The sequence below is a fragment of the Anopheles marshallii genome, chromosome 2, assembly GCF_943734725.1.
Source record: "Anopheles marshallii chromosome 2, idAnoMarsDA_429_01, whole genome shotgun sequence".
Classification (NCBI taxonomy): domain Eukaryota; kingdom Metazoa; phylum Arthropoda; class Insecta; order Diptera; family Culicidae; genus Anopheles; species Anopheles marshallii.
In genome coordinates this window covers 86,895,961-86,915,327 of record NC_071326.1, presented here as the reverse complement: position 1 = coordinate 86,915,327, position 19,367 = coordinate 86,895,961, and the positions used below count along the sequence as shown (strand labels likewise).

Here is a 19,367-nt window from a genome sequence, read left to right as displayed (position 1 = left end):
AGCACACACAACAACAACACACCACGTTTGCTAGCAGCTTCATCAGAAGGAGGAGATAACGAAGGGCCAATGCCGGATTATTTTAGAAGGAATGGTGCGTATTGTCCTTCTTTATCATATCCACTCGATCGGTTACTTTTTGCGCTACGCTTCCTTCAGTGTGTTGCGTGTATCTTTCCTATTGGGTGGTTGAGATGGTATAGGCTTTTTAAAATTTCACTTTAACTACGGCTAATTTCACTAGAAACAGTTTTAGATTTAATCTTTTCCATCAGCTCCCGGCGTTTTCGTCCTTTTCAGAATGCATTACGAATTGTTTACCATGCCAACCCCCACCCACCCACTTTCTTCTCATCATTGTTAGTTTACCCTAACCTCTCCCGGTCATTCTCTCAATGGCCCAACACGTTTCAGTCTAAGAAAAAGGTATAACAAGCTTATAAGCAAAGGGAAATTACTGGAAATCTAGTCGAACGCAAACGCTGCGTCGATAAATTAAGCGCATAATTCTTCCGTCGCGCGTACTCGGGAAATCAGGGATTCTCTTCTAACGCTAGTGGTAGAATATTATTGTACCGGGTTGAAATAAAACTAACACGACGCTCCAAGTATTAACAGAGGGGAACGACAATCGAAGGGGGAAAGCATACTTTACATAACACAGGAAAGATAACCACATTTCCAACACATTCGCACTCGGACCAGTGCCTGCGTGGGGATGTCACGGAGAAAGGCCTGATGATTTTTACGCGACTATTTACATTACTATTTGGTCTATCTGTTTTCGTTCTGTTTTTGTATTGCGCCACTCCCATTTTGATAAGTACACACCCACACCCGGTACCTGCTTCTTTTTGGCAGCTGCTGATTGCAGCATCTTTGTTTGTTTCGTGCTTTTACTACAACATCGAAGAATGTTCAGTGGCCCAAGTTTTTTTTTTCTTTTTGCTCTCCTCTGTGAACTATCCCGTCTCTCTGTTATCGCTGTCTTTGACAAATTCGTAGTAGAATATAGCGTGTGTGATTTTCGTTTCTATTTTCCTTTGTTTTGCGTTTTGTTATAATGCACCACCATTGCTACTGCCGGTGTTTCGCACTGTGTTCCGAATGCTGGGTGTTTTACATGTAAATTTGACCTAAAACTTTCATCTAACATAGGTTTGTATTGGTGGGGAGCAGCACTGTTCAAAACGCTCCACATTTAGTTACTTTCGATTTTACGTTACGTTTTTGCTTCAATAATTACAGTATGGTAATGGTGCTATTCGAATACGCGAGCTGCACTAAATAAACTCGCGCCACATTCGGTGTTTAATTTATGTTTCTTCTTTACGTTTCTTCCTCTTCGTTTCTGTCTCTCTCTTATCGACCGATTCGATAGTACACTTGCGTAATGAGCGAGTTCGTGGTAGCACTCGTGCTATTGGCACCACGACGTGCGTATGTACATATACACAAATAGAATAGGTTTTTGGGGTCTGTTTCATACATGCGTTCTGTCCGTCTTGCTTTACAAAGTGTGTCACAGTGTAAAACGGTTTAATATGTTCGATTTTTTTTAACATTTTTTGCTAATTTTGATTTTTTTTTCCTTTCCACTTTTTGACTACTGATTGTTTGTTTGTTGGTATACTTTGTTTGTTGTCGTTTCGCTTGGTTATTATTTCACATCAACGGGTGAGTACGAACAAAGTGCACATCAGCAACAGCATTCGCTTCGTGTGATCATTGCCCTTTTTGCGTGGTAACTTTTCCAACTCACAACGTTCATCATCTTCCTCTTGGCCACCAAGCGCCAGAATAACGTAAAATGCTTTCCGAAAAAAGTAAACCCCGATCGGACAGCAATTAATGCACCATCATCAATTAAGCTTCATTTCGTTTACATGTTGTCCTGCTGGTGTTCTTCTCCCCGGTTGCCTACTAGGTGTGCTACCCTGCAACACAAACGATTCCAATTCCGGGCGTGCAGTTTTTGTTTGTTTGGGCGAGGCAAAGAGTCCTGCTGTATGTGACACATCTGAAACGAAATAAGCGAACGAACTGTTAATCGACAGTGAAAGGCAAAGAAAATAAGCGTTCCGTTAATGAAAGATATGTAGAATGCAGACGCCACTTTCGGAGGTTCCATTAACCTATTCTGTATAATACAGCCCCCACCAAACCGAGGTGCAATCAATGTTTTACGACTAATGAGCACATTTTGGCAATTTTTCCCGTGTTCTATTTGGCATACAATTTCCACCGTGCTTGCATATCGATCCAATTCCCGCATCACATGCATCCCCACGCACAAAACAAAGGACGCTTTCACTCCGGCAACAACTTCCAAGAATATACCAAAACAATGCGATTTTACTTTATGAAACATTCCCACAACAAAAGCCCTGCTAGGATAGCATCATCATCGAGGCGGATGGTTTGAACACATTTATATGGCCATCCAATTTTACCATCCATTCGGAAAACGATATCGAACTCTCATTCACGTCGTCTTGATTACTTTCCATTCTTGGAAATGGATATTTATTAATAGTTGAAGCCCCTTCATAATGCATTAACAGTACAATCGGACAGATTGATAGATTTGTGAAACAGAATAACGCACAAATTTAAACGAAGCGCCATGTTGCGCCAGCATCCCGGCGGATTCAATTAGTTACCCACCCGCTTAGGTGCGCGATTGGACAACCAGCTACTCGCTGTTGCAGAAGAGAATTAAATTTGTGCAATTTATGTAAGACCAGCTCCGCTTCACTGTCAATCAACAGTAACACTTTGCAGGTAAACAAAAGGACACTTGTCGATTCATGCGGACAATTCAGCCCCGCCGGCAGGTTCTTCTTCTATGTTCCGATTTGAAAAAGGGCCTCCGACTGAAAAGGTTCCGAAAAGCTCGCCGCGAGAACTTCGCTGATTGGATGGGTCGAATTCCGACCTAGAAACAGAAAAAAAAAAACGCAACAAAGAATGTTCCCGCATAACCCTCAGGTGCGTTACTGACGATGATGATGATGATGGTTGTCAGGATGTTGGTGTGATGGTGGTACTCCTTTACCAGGGATCCTGTGCATCTTGCGTGTGCTGCTTCTTCTCGGGATCTTCCACTTCCGGCAATACACGGACACGACCGTTGGCGCGCATGCGTATCCGTCGAAAGCTCCGGTCCCGTTTGGTTCGGTGGTGTTTCGGAGGAATCGGGATCTTCTTTTCCGCGTACCAAAAGTTCGCACAAGCAATCGAAATGGACATGACCTCACGCATCGTGGGTTCCGTGCCTTGCATGTTGGAGTTGGAGCGATATAATTTCAAGCTGTTCTGAAGACCATTCAAGATGACGTCAGACATTGTTTTGTGACAATATCCCCAAAAGATTGGACAGTTCTCAGCAATGACTCGAAGGATAATTTTTGTCGCATAACATCGGCTCCTGTCCAGAGCTGTCAGGTCTCTTCACGCAGTTTCAGAAGGGCTTTAGATTGCGGAGGTTGAACCTAAAGTTTGACGAGGCTGCTAGCCTAACAAACCGCGCCACAGTAGATTGTAAACACGTGCGATGTGTATGGGTGGTACTCGATGGAACTAGTCCTCGGTGCATCACCAACCGTCTGCCTTGTTTGTTTTGCTTCTGATGCTTGATGGAATTGTGCATACCGTCTCCTTGCGCCGTCTGCCCACGAAACACAATGCCCCTTCGGTTCTTCCTGCCGGGTTATATGAAACCGAGTGCCCGCCCCGCCAACTTCCCCGCAAACGGCAAACCGCCATGGGGAGATCTGCTCCAAAATCCTAAACACCATCGACACATCGACCGATACTGCCTGCACCCGAAGCTTCCACCCGTTGCACGCGGCCGCGCATCGAGATTTCACCCTGTATAATATATTGGTTATCAAAAACATATATCAGACCGTCCTGGCACGGATGATGGTTGGTGGTGCACAGTTTGATTGCAAACATTTCGTTCCGCGAAAGGAGGGGGGACACGGAAGGCCGCGAGCCTGTGCACCAACATAACAGGGGAAAATGGATATATTTCCGCTCATGCATCCGCGCGCGCACACACAGCGACACAAGTGTGTGTGTGTGTGTGTGCGTGTGTCTCGTGTTTCTCTATCTTGCCGTCTCGCTTGTTCTTCTCCAGCTCCGCTGCTTGTACATTAAGACGACCCGACCGCGGAAAAGCAAGCCCTCCAACCACCACCAACCCGGCACAACCCGGGGCCGGGTTAGGATATGTTCCCTGCACTATGTGATGTGCATCAAGTGCACTACCGATGCAATTTCGATTTGCGGAAGCAAACACACACACACACACGCGCACGCACGCATCAGAAGTGGGATGTTGGGTGATACGAAATCGAAGATCGAAGTTCGGCAACGTGCCGGTTAGAGGAAAGGTTTCAATTTCGCCACTAACGACAACAACGATGGCTTGATTCTAGAAAGGCTTCTATTCACTGGATGTGTTTGTGTGCAGCATTGTGCAGCCTCTGGTCGATGCGCTTCGTATCCTGCACTGGGGACGGGCGGGATGTATGCCTGGGGAAGGGGGGGAGACGTTGGGTTGGAGAATCTGTTAGACCATAGGCCGTCCGTTTTGGGGATGCATCCGATTTCGAGGAATTGTTTGTCGCTCAAAATGCAACACGCAGAACTGATGCTGCTGCTAGCTACCGTACCGTATTTGCACTGCATTCATGCACAAACTCACAAACTGGGCCTGCCTGATGCACTCTGGCAAAACTCGTCCTTATCGCTGGGGGGTTTCCTATAGTGCTCAGATGTGCTGTAAAAATAAACCGGTAAAACATCGTAGCAGGCGGGCAGCGGGTTTCCAATCCAATCAAATTGAATGACATTGAAGGGAATTGGTGTAAGGGCGTGTTGCATTAGAAGCTTTTCATCAGCAACTACTTGTTACATTCGAACGCAAAATCCGCTTCTTCTGTTAGTAATAAGCTTATGAAATTTGATAGAATCCGCACCAGTTTTGCATATTTTCGTTTTGATTCAGTTAAGCAAAAATGTACGGTATCTCCTTCCTTTATCGGCCATAACTTGAAGAGGTATAAGAGACCTGTCATTTCAATCGTAACACACGCAACGGGATTATAAAAGTCCAGCGTGTGGAGGACTGGTCCGGATGGGATGTTTGGTTCGGTTCTGTCGTGTGAAGACCGACGCCGCTATCAATACACCCCCGGGACGCCACAAAGATCTAGGTGATTGTGACTGTTAATATTCAACGCCAGAGAATTTGAATTTGAAGTTTTGAACCTTTAAAATTTAAAGTTTTGAATTATTGAACAGTAAAATTTTACATAAGATTGCCGAAATTAGTCGCAATTTACCTAATAAACTAACAAATTGTCATAAAAAAATTATTATTATTATCTAAAACCATGTTTTCTTTGTAAAAACAACTTTCAAGAACTGAAATTATATCAAATATAAGTTTGTGGCGCCTGGGGAATTGAATGCTCTAGACTTCTCCACAGGCTAAGAGCTGAAGAAAAGAATGCTAACATCGTCGGCAAAACAACCCCATGTGGTCTAGCGGGATTGTCAGTTCTGCGTACGGGGTCCTGATGGGATTTTGGTTCGGTCCTGTCGTGTGAAGACCGACGCCGCTACCAACACACCACCGGGTCGCCCCGAAATGCAGAAAAACAAATCTAAAAGTTAATTAACAAATAACATCTATGAAATAAGCTCAGCACTAATCGGATTCAAACAATCTTCATAGTGGTTCAGTTTTCTTAATCACAAAATAATTTCCAAAGACAGTTGCTTCCGCTGGGCCACGAGAAGAAGCAGGAAACCTCCTCCTCGAAAGGTCACTGGAAAACCGGTGCGGTCTTATAATAATCATTACTTCCGACCGTAACTGTGCGGACGGGCGGAGTCGGAAGTGGATTTGTATCCTTTCATTTGGATACCGACCAGTATCGTACAGCAAGCAACACGTCCACACAAACGACGCTGCTGCTTTGGCTGACCAGCAACACTCGTACGAGCCTAAAACTGGACCCTCCACTAATCCATTCCGCATACGTAGCAGGCCGTCCTCGTAGGAAAATGGATGGGATTGGGGAAGAGGAAAAGGCTAATTGTGGTACAACATTCCATGCGCGACAGAACAACTCCTGTCCAACGTCCCTTCCGTCGAAGTATTTGCCGTGCGCGCGAGTGCCACAAATTGTTGGAAGTTTTCGTCCTTGAAGGCCAACCGACCGGCCATCTCCATACCGGGAGAGCCCACAAAACTCCCGGAAACTTTACCGATTCGTGTCGTCGAAAAAAGGGGAACCCAATTAGGAGGTGGACAAACAAAAACAAAGGGTGTACCATGGTTTGCGGTTGGGAAGGTAGAACATTCTGAGCCACCCGATGCAAGAGGAAAATGGTGGGAAAATCTATCTCACCCAAAAGCAATGAGGGAGGAAATTGTGCTTATGCGCTTCGTCCCCCCCGGTGGTTTCCATTCCCCCTTCCTATCGACACATTGGGATTTGGATTCGCAATTGCCAACATTTCACCCGTGCCAGGCTACCATTTTCTTGTGGTGTTCCTCCCGAAAACTCATACCACCAAAAAAAAAAACACAGAAAAGACTCAATCGACATAATGGTGGCTTGTGCGAGGAAGTGCTTTTATCGATTCGCTCTCCACTTGGGTACATATATTTATTTACAATTTCCAATCGATCACGTGTCACGCGCACAGCTCCCAGACATTCATTTTTATCGCTTTTTGGATTCCCATTTCCACCACTCTGCCGGTGGTGCTCTCGCTCTCTCTCTCTCTCTTGTCCAACCCTTGTAAAGCTTTTACCCCTAGCTAAGAGGCTGGCGTTAATGTGCCCAACAAGCAAATGCGACGCAGCAAAACATTTTCTTTTAACAATCGATAAAAGGAAACAGAAAAGCTCTTTTAATAATTTAACAACCATTTACAATTCTCACCGCACCACCGTACGTGACATTTGGGGAAGGAATTTATAGAAACCGAGCGAGGCATTTTAAAAAAATGTAAAACATTTGTTCGATTGCGTTCTCTAAGTCATGTAAATAAGTAAAGAACGTCGTGTGAAGTACGCCGCAATTGTAATGATGATAATTATTGGCAAAAAATTATTTCCATTATCTGCAGGCGCCCGTTCGTGCTCGGTTAAGACAAGGATATACGGGACCCATACGAAGATTATCCCATAAAGCAGAAGACACAGAAAAGATTTACCGCTCCCTTAGCAAAGGAAAAGGAAAGGAGCAAACAAACCGGAAAACCACGATACTACTATTACGCCAGGCAGATGATGCAGTATTAGAGGATGCGCCCGGTCGGTGGGCGGTTGAACAATTTATGATTGAACACGGAATGATTAATTACGCTGCTATTTATTTTCATTAGAGTAATCAATTACTCTCCGGTGGGCCATTGTGCGAACTGGATGGGGTTTGCTTCGCGAAAGGAAAAGAACACTGGGATGGTACTGCTTCGGCCCGAGTAAGGCACCTCCACCTCCACGGTAAGAATTAAAAGAAACAAAACCTTATGCTAATTAATTTTACGCTCGTGATTTTGTTTTTCTTCGTTAGTTTAATGATGCAAATTATGTATTTTTTTCTGCTCTTTCGGTTCAATTCATTTTTAATGGACCGAATTCATTCGCAACTCAAATTGACTATTTGAGTGCAAGCGCAATTGATGGTCCAGGCCAGCTTGTGGTATGGTAAATAACTGCCACTGTGCAAATGAAGCATTAAAAACGCGGACCATCATCACTGGCGGGAATGTAATTCGAGACATTCGATCCATTTCGTACCACAAATATGCATTCATGGCTTCAGCCAAACATACAATTTCACACAAAGCGCCCATGTAAATAACGACGCAAGAATACGAGAAAAAAAAGCTGCACAATGCAGCCCAAATAACAACTATCAATGATGATGGATCGCTTTCGGATACTTTTTGCTTCCACAGCTTCCTCTTGTTCTGTTTTCCCTTTTTTTTGTATGTGTGCTGTTGTAATCCATCTCAAACTATTGCACAAAAATGTTATCTACACATTACACGCTGCGCAACGGCACCCCCGGACCCAATCCATTCGCGCTTCCCCTCCCTCTCCTCCCCGTTGGCCGGTTTGAGTTGATGGCCATAGTAACGGAATCGAGCCAGAAAATGCCATTCCCGCCCGGTGGCATTTTAACGTCAAACTGAAGCCATTCCCTCTCTTCCCTTTTTGCAACCATCCCATTCCCGACCAACGCTGCCAAGCGCCAAACACATCTCAATCCTTCCGTGCCAAAATCGATCCTCCCGGCAGGATATGCACACACATTTATCATTATTGAAAAGTGCAGATGAGAAAGATTAATCGCTTCCCGGACGAGTGCAGGTTGGTGGTGGTGGTGGTGAAGAAATTGAACGTGATGGTAAGAAGGAACACAACAAAAAAGCAAGACGACACGAAGGAATGTACACCACACCGGTGTAGTACCACCATTAGTACATTCCCTAGCACTGCTGTTCCAAATGGCGCTTGCCGCTTAAGCGGATCCAGTAAACCACACCGAACGAGGATCTCCCAGTGCAGGGTGTCGTTCAAATGGTGCGACCCCTCCCGGGAGGGTCGCTGAAGGATTTGCAAGAAATTATTATTCTACCTCCACCCGCCCCACTAACGGCTGGCGGGAGGACGCGTTTGCGGGAGAGGTTCGGTCGAAGTTCACCAAGTTCCCCACAGCAAAGGGTGTATAACCCGCATAACGACATAAACATGATTTACCCATTTTCCAGCGTCACACATCCATCCGCTCCAAGCGCACCGTCATGCATGAGAGTTTTTGCAAAGCGCAAAACAAAACTTATGCCAAGTCATTTTTCAGGCCGCACCGGGTAATTACTTTCGGCTACTCAGTCTCGTTACGCCTCAGCAACAAAAGCCTCCCACCGTGGGGGTGCTTCAGCATCGGGAGGGAGGTGAACGTTTTAGCAAGAAGCGATCAGCTTGGGGATTTTTGGTGAATCATTAGTAGAATCTCTCCGGAAGATCTTTTATATTACTTCAGAGATATAGCCACGTTGTGCACGATGTTATGTTGTACAATAAATTCACCAGTACATCGTTTAAAAACTCATTTAGTACGTAGTATTAATAACATCTGCTTGATCGTTTTGGAGCTAACTAATCGTTATTCTTTGAACCATTGCACGCAACCGTTCTGTGAATCGTCTATTAATACAAATCTTACCTCTGAAGCACACTTTTAGATAAATCACCTCTTGCTAGAAGATCACTGGCTACGAAGGCTCCGGTTAACTAATGCGACAGAGCCTGAGACAATATTTTTTTTTTGCTGTTTGTTGACAATGTGGACTTTTCCATGTCACTCAAGACAAACTTCTGACGAATTTCATAGGTGACATCAGCTAATCAGCATTGCCAAAATTAGAAGTAGTGTGAAGAATGATCGCACCATCATGATCTGCATGCTAATCTGCAGTATAAACTTCATCAAACATATATTCTGATAATGGGGCAGATCGTACTATAATAGATCTTAGAGAGTTAGAAGGCTTAAGCTGTAAGAGTCTGTATCTGCCAAATAATCCAGGTGCCGTACCATATCATTCTGTACAGATTCGTGAAGGACATAGCATTTTGACATAAAGAATGACACAAGAGATCATTTTTGTAAAACTACAAATTGAGAAAAGTCGATTAAAGTTTAGAAATTTAATTTTAATTTCAATTCATTTGAAATAATATACAAGTCTGATTATTCAAATAATCCTTTTACAGTTGTTTTCGTTATAAAAAATTTAGTTTTGTTACATATTTGTCAAGCATGGGTTAGCTTCGTTCATTGGGAAACCAATTTAATCCTTCGTTCCTAGGCTTAACTTGGCTTGCCATTTGTATGGCGAGCAGTAAGCGGATAAGCCTGGAAACGTCAAAACGCATATAAAAAAACTGGCTTAGAGTATGATTCCGGCTGGATATCTGGATCGTCTAACAGACCAGTTTTGCCCTTCTCAAACAATGCTATCTCCATGGCATAGAACCTTGACAAGGTCTGGAGAGCTTTTCATTAACTTTACTAGTGATTATGGATAAAATTCAAGACGGACATCAAATAAATATCCATTCGTGATACAAACTTCTAACATATTTGAAATATAGCATCGACTTTTCTAATATTTAACGATCATTCCTTTCGCGTTGTTTAGATTTCCTTCACATCATTATTCAATATTAGTTAGAAGCAAGCTGTGTTTTGCATATCGCGAATGCGCAAACAACGCACCGAAACAATTTTCATATCCCCCCCCTCCCGGTTTCAGTTTACTTGGCCACTTTCGCGACTTTTTGGCACGGCATTTTACGTGCTTCAAAAGGTTGCTGAGCGTGTGATCAGACAAACAACGCAAGACACATTGCGAGCACTGTTAACGAGCTGGTTATGGGTCTTTTTGCTTCAAAGGAGGAATTAAAGACGCACACAAAGAAGCTCCACAGCAGCACGGCTATGACCTCTTCGAGTCAAACGCCTATTGCACATACCCGATCGGCTAACGACTGTTGAAAGCATTGTACGTCAACTTCAGAATGACCGTTGCGCTGAGAAACGTAAATGGCGCGACGCGTACACGAGCTGATAAAAAAAAAAACACACTGGAATTGTGCCTGAGCAATGCGTCGAAATGGTGGATGATGATGATGTTGATGTACACAAGTGCCAGATCGAACACGATTACGGTTCCTAAATCGCTTCCACTACTTAATCAGCCACTATAAAAACCTACGGCCGCTGTACAAATATAAAAATGCGAAATTTTATTAAAAATTTTACTGAGAACAATTGTCATAATTAATAACTTAGTTTTAAAGAATTCCGAGATTCTTGAATATGACCTATTGGATTGTTCTACCAGAAATAGTAAATCACGCATCTCACAAGTACTGAGCGCTTTGCTCAAAGACACTAAATTATTCCTTAAAAAAGAATGCTCCAATAACTTATCATACAACCAACAATTCGAGTGGATTGTGCTCTCTAACTATTAACAAATGGCAAACTCTCAACAATTACATCTGTAACAACAGTGCATTATGGTTGCTTTTCCAAAAATATCCACCCAACCACTGGCGCTCCGCAGTCGAACCAGGCGATGCGGTTCTAAAATCGAAAATCCTTCACCATATGCTTTAAGCTAAAACACACAAAAAAAAAAACAAAAAAAGAAACCAAACTGTCCCAAATACTTCTCTCAAACCTGGCGAGACCGTAAGTTGACCGAACGCAAAAACCGTGGGGCATCTTTCAACCGCAGTCGAATAACACTCCTTTTGCAAGTACACCGCAATCCACGCCCGCTTCTTGCATGGTTCGCGTACACGCAGCAACTATTAATAGAACCGAAAATAGCACAATTTGCAGACGCTTCATACGCTTCGTTTTTGTTTTCCTTTGCTTACGAGGAGCGGTACGATCATACTAGCGAAATGGTCGCACTGGGCGACAACAGCGATCGCTGCGAGGTGGAGGAAACAGCGGCCAGAAGATTGGGTAAGACACAGAACAGTTTCACGCTCTCGTTACGTTAGTCCAAAAAATAACGCCACACAGATGATTATTACAACCGGCTGTGCCATCAAAAGCAGAACAATCGATGTAGTAGAGGTAGAGGTTAAGCTGGACAATCACATCGCTATATGTGCGGGAGAGACTTTAATACCTTGATATTTGGTTTAAATGTCATTTTACGATCGAATGATCGTTCACGCATCACGATGTTGCTTTTTGATGCACATTTTGAAATTGTTTATAGTTGTTTTGAAAGTAAACATTAAACTACACAGGACAGTGAGTTGAACCTCATTTGAACTGGATCTTGAATTGGATGATCGAGTTACGTTGAACAAAAAGACTACTTCCTACCTTCTAGTGTTGGGTGAGTCTGATTCAGATTCATGAGTCTGCATGAATCTTTCAACTGAATGAATGAACATGACTCTTTGTTAAAGATTCATCAAGTTTAGAGGATTCCTCCACCTATGAGCTAGTCAGTTATGTACACTATTGATGTACATAATGGTTCAGAATGAATGATTGATTGAAATCTTTCTAGGGAGTGAGTTAATTCAAATCTCCGTGAAGAGCATTTTTAAAACTCTTTGCGATTGAAATCATTAAACAAAGAATTAAATCATTCAAAATAATTAAGATTTCACTCTTCCCGGCGACCCGACGATCAAGGCCGTAGCCCTTACCCGTCGCTTATTCGAAGTTATTGAAATCTTCAAGAGTGAATTTAAGAGTTAAATCTTCATCCTTAATCTTAAACTCGGATTTGAATCCTTGAAAAGAATTGAATTTCCCATCTCTTATGTACACCATTCCACTTCAGACCTCCAAAGGGCATGATCACTCTGCGGATTCATGAATCTTTTGAAAGTCGATTCTTGATTTGAATGATGCTTTACGAAAGATTCATATGAATGATTCTTCTCAAAAGATTCATTAGCCACAACACTACTATCTTCCTCGTTCGGCATGTTTTAGAGCCATTGCGTAATGATCATACACTCTAATTTACCAAAACGCCACACATTCCACACACTCACTCACTGGCGCAGTTTCGCTTTGCCATTAATTCGCTTTTAATGACAACAAAGTAAAAATTGTGTGGTGCGAAGTGTTTCCATCTTTCGACCATTAGGCAAACAGTGAATACATTGGTGCATAACTAACGTCGTTAGGTCATTCGCAAAGGTCGACGGTTTACTTTTCTCACGCGTCCTCTTCTTTTCGCCACATGGGAGATATCGGCGTCAGGGAGGGCAGGGGGGGGGGGTGTTGGTCGGACGGTGGAAAAATCAACATGGCGTCAACGCAAATGAGTATGTTGTGGATGCAACATTATTTGAATTTACTGTCGAAAAGAGTCGTTATGTTGAGTTACAAGAACCGTGCAGAGCGCGGTGCAAAAAGTGCTCTGTCCGCAGCTGCATGGAAAGCATGCTTGCAGACTGGCTAAAGTATATATAATTTAGGAAAAGGCTTCGTATGTACGTTGCAAATTTTCGCAGTAGGCTGCCCGTCGTAAACCGGGCACGCGTTGTTGTTAGGCATATATTTATTTCAGCCTCCTCAGTGACTCCCCCCTTAAAATGGCCAATCGTTTGACCACGCATACACGTATCACGTACCAATACAGAAAAGCAATACACCGGGCACCGAATTCCCAACAGGCGTGCTTCCAATCAAGGCATACAGAATTTCATTAGAAACATTCCAAATCTTCCTCTAGGGGGAATTACACGCACGAACATACACATTTCGATACAAAAATACCAGCTAAAACCGAGTGCGTGTGTGTGTGTTTATACACGCAGGCACTGCACGCAAAACCCTTTCGTCGAATTGGGTGGTCAATCTTCTTGTACCGAGATTAAGCGATGGGAGGATTATCTGTATGCTAAAAGGCGGCGTAAAGGGTGGTGAGCAGGGAGCAGGGGCTAAAGTACACACAGAAGGGACGCTGCAACACGAAGCGATTTCGTCCACTTGAAACGTGTTAAGGGGTAGGAAATGTGTGTCTCTTTCCATCTCGGCAGTCCTTCGGAACAAGTGGATTGTGCTCACCGTAAACCGTGGGAAAACGCACGCGACCAAGAGCAGGGAACGTTGTTGGTGGGGTATGATGCAAATCCCCCGAAAGAGTACCCAATTTCCCTAACGCAAAACCCGTCGTCCTCGAATGCTTTTTTATATCTTGTTTTTTTTTTTTGGTTTGCTCTGTTACTGCGAAAGATCCTTCTTTTATCCCAATTTTGTTTTTTTTTGGTTGTGTGTGTATCTCCTTCAAAATTCCAATTTGGTACCACCTGTCAACGATCCGCACACAACACACGCACAGGAGTTGATGGACCGCGGGGAAATATTTCCCATAATACATAAAGGATTCAGCAGGAATTCGTCCAAGTCGTCGCCATCGTCCGTCGTCACACTGTCACACCGTTTTGTCGTCGTCGTCATCGTGTGCTCTCTTCCGGAATTATTGATTTTCTGTCATATGACTTTAATGGTCCCCACGATGTTGCTGCCCGTTCCTGCAGCAGGTCCACCAATAAAGTTTCGCCTATCGCTCCGTCTCTCTCTCACTCTCTTCCGCCGGGTGCGGGTGCTTCATAAGGGCAATCTACAAGAGACAAGAACATTCCAGCGTTTCCCAACGGATTTTGCGATATACAACAACAAGAAAAACCCTCCACACACTGGGCTGATAGTTTGAACTTTAGATCAGGACAGGAAGGAAAAGAGGACAATTTGGGAGTTTATCATCAAAAGTTGATTGTGTGTTGTTGCGGTTCTATTAATGGAATGTATCACTAGTGCAAAACTAACCGTTTACAATCCAAGCAAACGAATGTTCATTATAGTTTCTGCACTACAATGCGCGGAACAGTACAAGTAATGCAAGTAAGTAAGAAAAAAAACCCCTCCATCCCTGAATCCTCCAACACACAAAAACACACACACACATTCAGGAAGAACCAAAAATAAGAGCCACGGCCTGGTTCCGAAAGTTCACCTCCACTTTGAGAGCTTTTTTTTCTTTTTTTTTTGGCGGAGGGAGGGAGTTGGGTGTTTGCAAAGTTTTGGTTTGGTCGCGCGAGTTTTCGCTATCAGAATACGCTTTCCGGGTGAGGAAATGTTTGCACCACACAAAGACCACGAATCTCAGGCACACACACACACGTACAGCTACAGGTTCAGAAGGGACAACCAACGGACTGTGGAAGTCGCGTGCCGTGAACGTCGTCGTCGTCCTTTGCTCGGCATATCCTTTTTTCGGAGTGTGTGCGCGCGCGCGCATAAGGATCCCGAGGCTTTCTCCTTTCCGTCTTCCGGTTTGGCCGAGGTGCGTACACGAACATTAACGTTTCCACACAGCTCCACACGCACCCGAGGAGAAAACGGCTGCTTCGTGGTTGGCGACCAGGGATGTTTCGTGGAGGTGGCAGTCTGGAAGCGACCCCCCGAGGGGAAGGAAGCGGGATGCGTGCGTGTATGTATGTATTTGGCCAGCGCACACTTGAGTGTGTCCGTGTGGAAAAGGGGACCGCTACCATCATCAAACAAAATCCCTTTCCCTCCCATCCGACCCCGAATGGACCCGCGCGCTTCTTTTAGGGCGTACTGGTGCTGTTTATGTTCCATCCAAAGGCGCGAAATGGAAAAACCAATCGTAGATGGAAATATAACGGACCAACGGAAAGGCCCAAAGGGAGTTCACCTAGCCGAGGCAGTAGGCGGGTGGAGTGAGGCTTCCGTCCGAAAGTTTTCCTCTCACAAGGGGGCATTAGTATTTTGATTCGTAGCTCTTCTTTTTTTTTTGCATAGGGAAAACACAAATTCAATATGCGTGCGTGTGGTTTGAGGAGCTTTTTCGGGGAGCTGGAAGACTAACAAGACGCACCTTCGACCGGGGAAAAACCACGGCGAAAAAGAGATGGGTTGCGGTCCATTCCGGTCATGCAAATGTAAATGCCTTTTCCGAGCTGGTTACGGGACGGCCATCCTTCCAATATTCGCATCCTCCCTCCCTTGATGTGGAGAGTGTACGATCGAATGTGTTCGTTTGGTGCTGCGAACCGGATCATTCCCGGTATATTGCTGATACCGATGCACACGCAAGCCAGGTGTACTGCACGGCGCCAGTAAAAGGTGAGAAGGAGACGGTGGAGCATCGTTAGAAATTGAACTACGCACAAGGACTCTACGCAATATCCCATTCCCATCAGAGGTTCGCCCTGAGAGGTTCGGCGGTGGTCGTGCAATGGCGTATCGTATCGGTGCATGTGCTCGAGACCTAGCATTAATTGTGCTGGCTCGGCTGTATCGGGTGGTATTGACCACAATGCAGCAGAGGAAACACCCGGTAACGGTGGGGAGCACTTGCGCCACGAGCTCGTGTCCACAACATGCCACAAACCGTTCGATACATACAGGTCCTGTGTATGTCCCTTATTCTCCACATGCGAATCGCGCTGAGTTTCAAAATAATGGCAACGAATCTTGCGGACGGAATAGCGAGACGAGGTGGAATAAAGGTGGAAGCGCCCGTCTATTCGCCATCTTCGCCCTGGGTTTCCTGAGCGCAGCCACCCAGGGTTGCCAGGGCACATGAGTGCCTAGTGCTAGGCCGGACGGTTGCCGTGTGACGGTTTTAATGGTAAACATAATATATTGCAAGTAAATATGGCTCCGTGCGAGATCCGAGCCTCCTGGATGGCAAGGATGCAAACAGCATCCAGTCCCGTACAACCATCGAGATTTTCGTCAGGGAAAAGGTGCAATGCGCGTAAATACACACACACACACACACACGAACACATAGCAACAAACGGTTGCGTTTGGGTGAGATGGTGGTGTATCCGTTTTGCGACCAGTCCCGGCACACATATGCGCGGGGGGCATGGGGAGATGGGGAGGGTTTGGGTCCACACACCACGGTAAAACGTCCCGGATCCCGATCTGCGTCCCCCGGACGCATCGGATCGATTGAAGGTTGTGCGCGCTGCATTTTGGTTGGGTTTTCTCCGGGCAGGTTGTTAGGCTCGCAAAACCTCAAACCACACCGACCGACGACAAGCGACGGATGCTGACGGTGCCGGGTTTTGGGGCTTGCGCAAGGAAACGAGGAGATGAGCGGGTCTTGCAAAATCAACCGCCAAGTATTAACTGCCATAGAATGCCCCGGGAACTATAAAACTGCTGCTGCTGATGATGATGATGATGATGATGATGCAAAATGCAAATACGAAATTTTCATCCGGTCAGGTATTGGCCACGCTACACCACCTGGATCTCCTGGTCGTCCGACACCCCGACACAACTCGCAAACGCATTCCCGGGCAATTCTTAGCTGTTGCCGGCTCCGAAATCGGACGCAGGAGCATCTAAAACAGTACCAATATTTAGAATTATCAAGGGTCATTTTTTTGTGTCCGTTCTTGACCGTTTGCGAAAATTAATACGGTTCGCTTTGGCATGTAATTTAGATGTGCAAGTATCGACCCAAAACCCAACGCACCAAACTACAGCCTTCTCGCGTCATCATCCCGACCGCGTCGTTGGATCTTTCTGACGTTCGTCTAAGCGTAATCGCAACATACCAACCAACCGTACACACAAATCAGGCACAGCGGATAATTAATTCAAATTTGCTGTTACTGAAAACGCCATCCAAACCCACCCCCCTCCCCCCGGTTCCTCGGTGTCGGGTGCGCTTTGTGCGGCCGGTTGCGTTGGGAAGACGCGTCGGTCGTAACGGGAAACCAGAGACGCGCGCGGTTTCTAATCAGCAACCCGCATATTATTTGACTGGAATGTGGTCGTCTCTAATTGAAGCCAGGGAGAAAGTAGGAGAACAAGACGCAGCGCGAAGAGGGAACGAAGCGTAAAGCAATACCGAGATACATAGTGAGGGATAGAAAAAGAGTCTATAATTGCATGCACACTCTCATATGTCCACAAATCATGCCGTTGTTGTGCGTCCGCGTATAGAGACGCATGTCTTCTATACGTTGGTTGTCCCAATACCCGAAAGGGGCCGAGAACCGCGAATGTATGACCGTGTGGACCCGACACCGACATGGCTGGCAGGTGAGTATTATGAGAAGGAGACAAAAAAAACACCCACACATGACCCAACCACGCCAGTGAACACAAAAACATGTCACATCATCATGGCGACCGAAATTACGCGGGTCATTCCCAAAATGGCTGACCTGTCGTGGTACACCCCCCCCAGAGTGCGGGGGATGAATAAGTACAGAGAGGCAAACAAAAAAAAAAAGATGACAGAATCTAAATGAATTTTCCACCGGGTGTTCTTCTGTGCGAGATCGAAACTTAAGCTGTCTGACGTTGCCGTTCATGTTGGTTCCTTCTCCTCCCCCGCAAAACCCCTCCTACGGGAAGCTGCTGATATATTCTGACTATACCGTTGCGGGCAATCTGCATTCTACATCACCGTTCGTGCATACGCATGCAATTTTTCGTTCTAGTTTCCGCTACGTACCTGGACACGGCTGTGAAGGACACGTACGGGAATATGTCGCGAGCCGCTTTTAGAAAGCTCTACGCTCTTGCGCTTCCCCATTATGGCGCTGTTGCTGCGTTCCGTCCGTTTTAGTAGTTGCTTTGAAAGTGGTTGAAATCAAATCCGAACGGGTTGCGCTGCGACATCATGGCAGCACTTTGGGCTGCCGATAGGCCGTGATGGTGTCCACCACCGGAACCGAGCGTTTGCTGCTGGTGTTGATGTTGCTGCTGCTGTTGCAGCTGCTGTTGCTGGTGCTGATGGTGCTGTTGCTGCTGCTGATGATGGTGAAGATGTTGCTGCTGTTGCTGCTGCTGCTGATGTTGCATTAATGCTGCATTGTTCATCATCGAGGTTTGCTGGTGGTGGTTTTGCTGCTGCTGCTGTTGCTGCTGCAGGTGGTGTTGGTTGTGGTGTTGTTGTTGCTGCTGCTGCTGCTGTTGTTGCTGCTGCAGAAGGTGTTGCTGTTGTTGCTGCTGTTGCTGGGTTTGATGTTGTTGTAACAGATTGCCAAGGTTGTTGCCAAACGGTGTCTGAAACGATCCCATCGCGTCCATACCGTGGCCGGACGTGTTAGCGTTCACCGCAGCACCACCGCTGCCATTATTACTGCCAACATTATTGCTACCGCTGTTGGTGGTGTTGTTGCTATTATTGTTACTGTTATTGGTACTGGAAGTGTTGCTGCTATGGTGCTGTTGATTCAGTGGAACCGTTTGTGATTGAGGTGGTCCAGCAACAGCGGGCTCTTTACGAGCCCCATAATGTCATTCGCCCGTCGCGGTAATCGTAGTCCATTGCCATGGACTGTGATAACTGCTTGCACCTCCTCCTCCGCCTCCACCACCACCGCCACCACCCGCGCTGCCACTACCACCGGCACCACCGCCGCTGCTGCCGCTCGCAGAAGCAGTGCCACTTCCGGAGGAACCACTTCCAGTTAGGGACGACAGGTTGCCAACGCCCGTACCGGTTGGAGTGACGCCAACACCCGCTGCAAGACCTTTTTGGGCACTGCAAGAAGAAAGATAAAGCGAAAATGTGTTTGTTGTGAGATATGGCATTTATTGATTCTTTCGTGATTTATTGTTACTAAGCATGTTGTTATCATGTTGGAAAATTCCTCAACTATTGTTGCGGTACGAAACACAATTCGTCGTGCTGATGGCATCTACCAACAACTGAACGCAATAAACCTTGTATACGATTGTTCTTAAAAGCTCACAATGCAGGGCAATTTTTCT

The 19,367-nt window shown here is 45.5% G+C and overlaps 2 protein-coding genes across 2 annotated transcripts in view; both read right to left on the bottom strand.

Annotated features, from left to right (window-relative positions):
* Nucleotides 1-18,212: 18,212 nt before the first annotated feature.
* On the bottom strand, nt 18,213-18,680 carry LOC128709328 (putative cyclin-dependent serine/threonine-protein kinase DDB_G0272797/DDB_G0274007). The gene has a single exon (XM_053804315.1). The coding sequence runs from the start codon at nt 18,678-18,680 to the stop codon at nt 18,213-18,215; it is 468 nt and encodes a 155-aa protein (XP_053660290.1).
* Nucleotides 18,681-18,814: 134 nt separating this feature from the next.
* The window catches only part of LOC128706913 (serine-rich adhesin for platelets-like), a 31,223-nt gene continuing 30,670 nt past the window's right edge, over nt 18,815-19,367 (bottom strand). Inside the window, exon 2 of the mRNA XM_053801855.1 lies at nt 18,815-19,137. Coding sequence (XP_053657830.1) covers nt 18,891-19,137 — 247 coding nt within the window. The 3' untranslated portion in view covers nt 18,815-18,890. The remainder of the gene's footprint in view (nt 19,138-19,367) is intronic.

What these genes read in the sequence shown, in the direction of transcription:
- LOC128709328 (XM_053804315.1), bottom strand. Translation starts at nt 18,680, where the DNA reads ATGGACGCGATGGGATCGTTTCAGACACCGTTTGGCAACAACCTTGGC.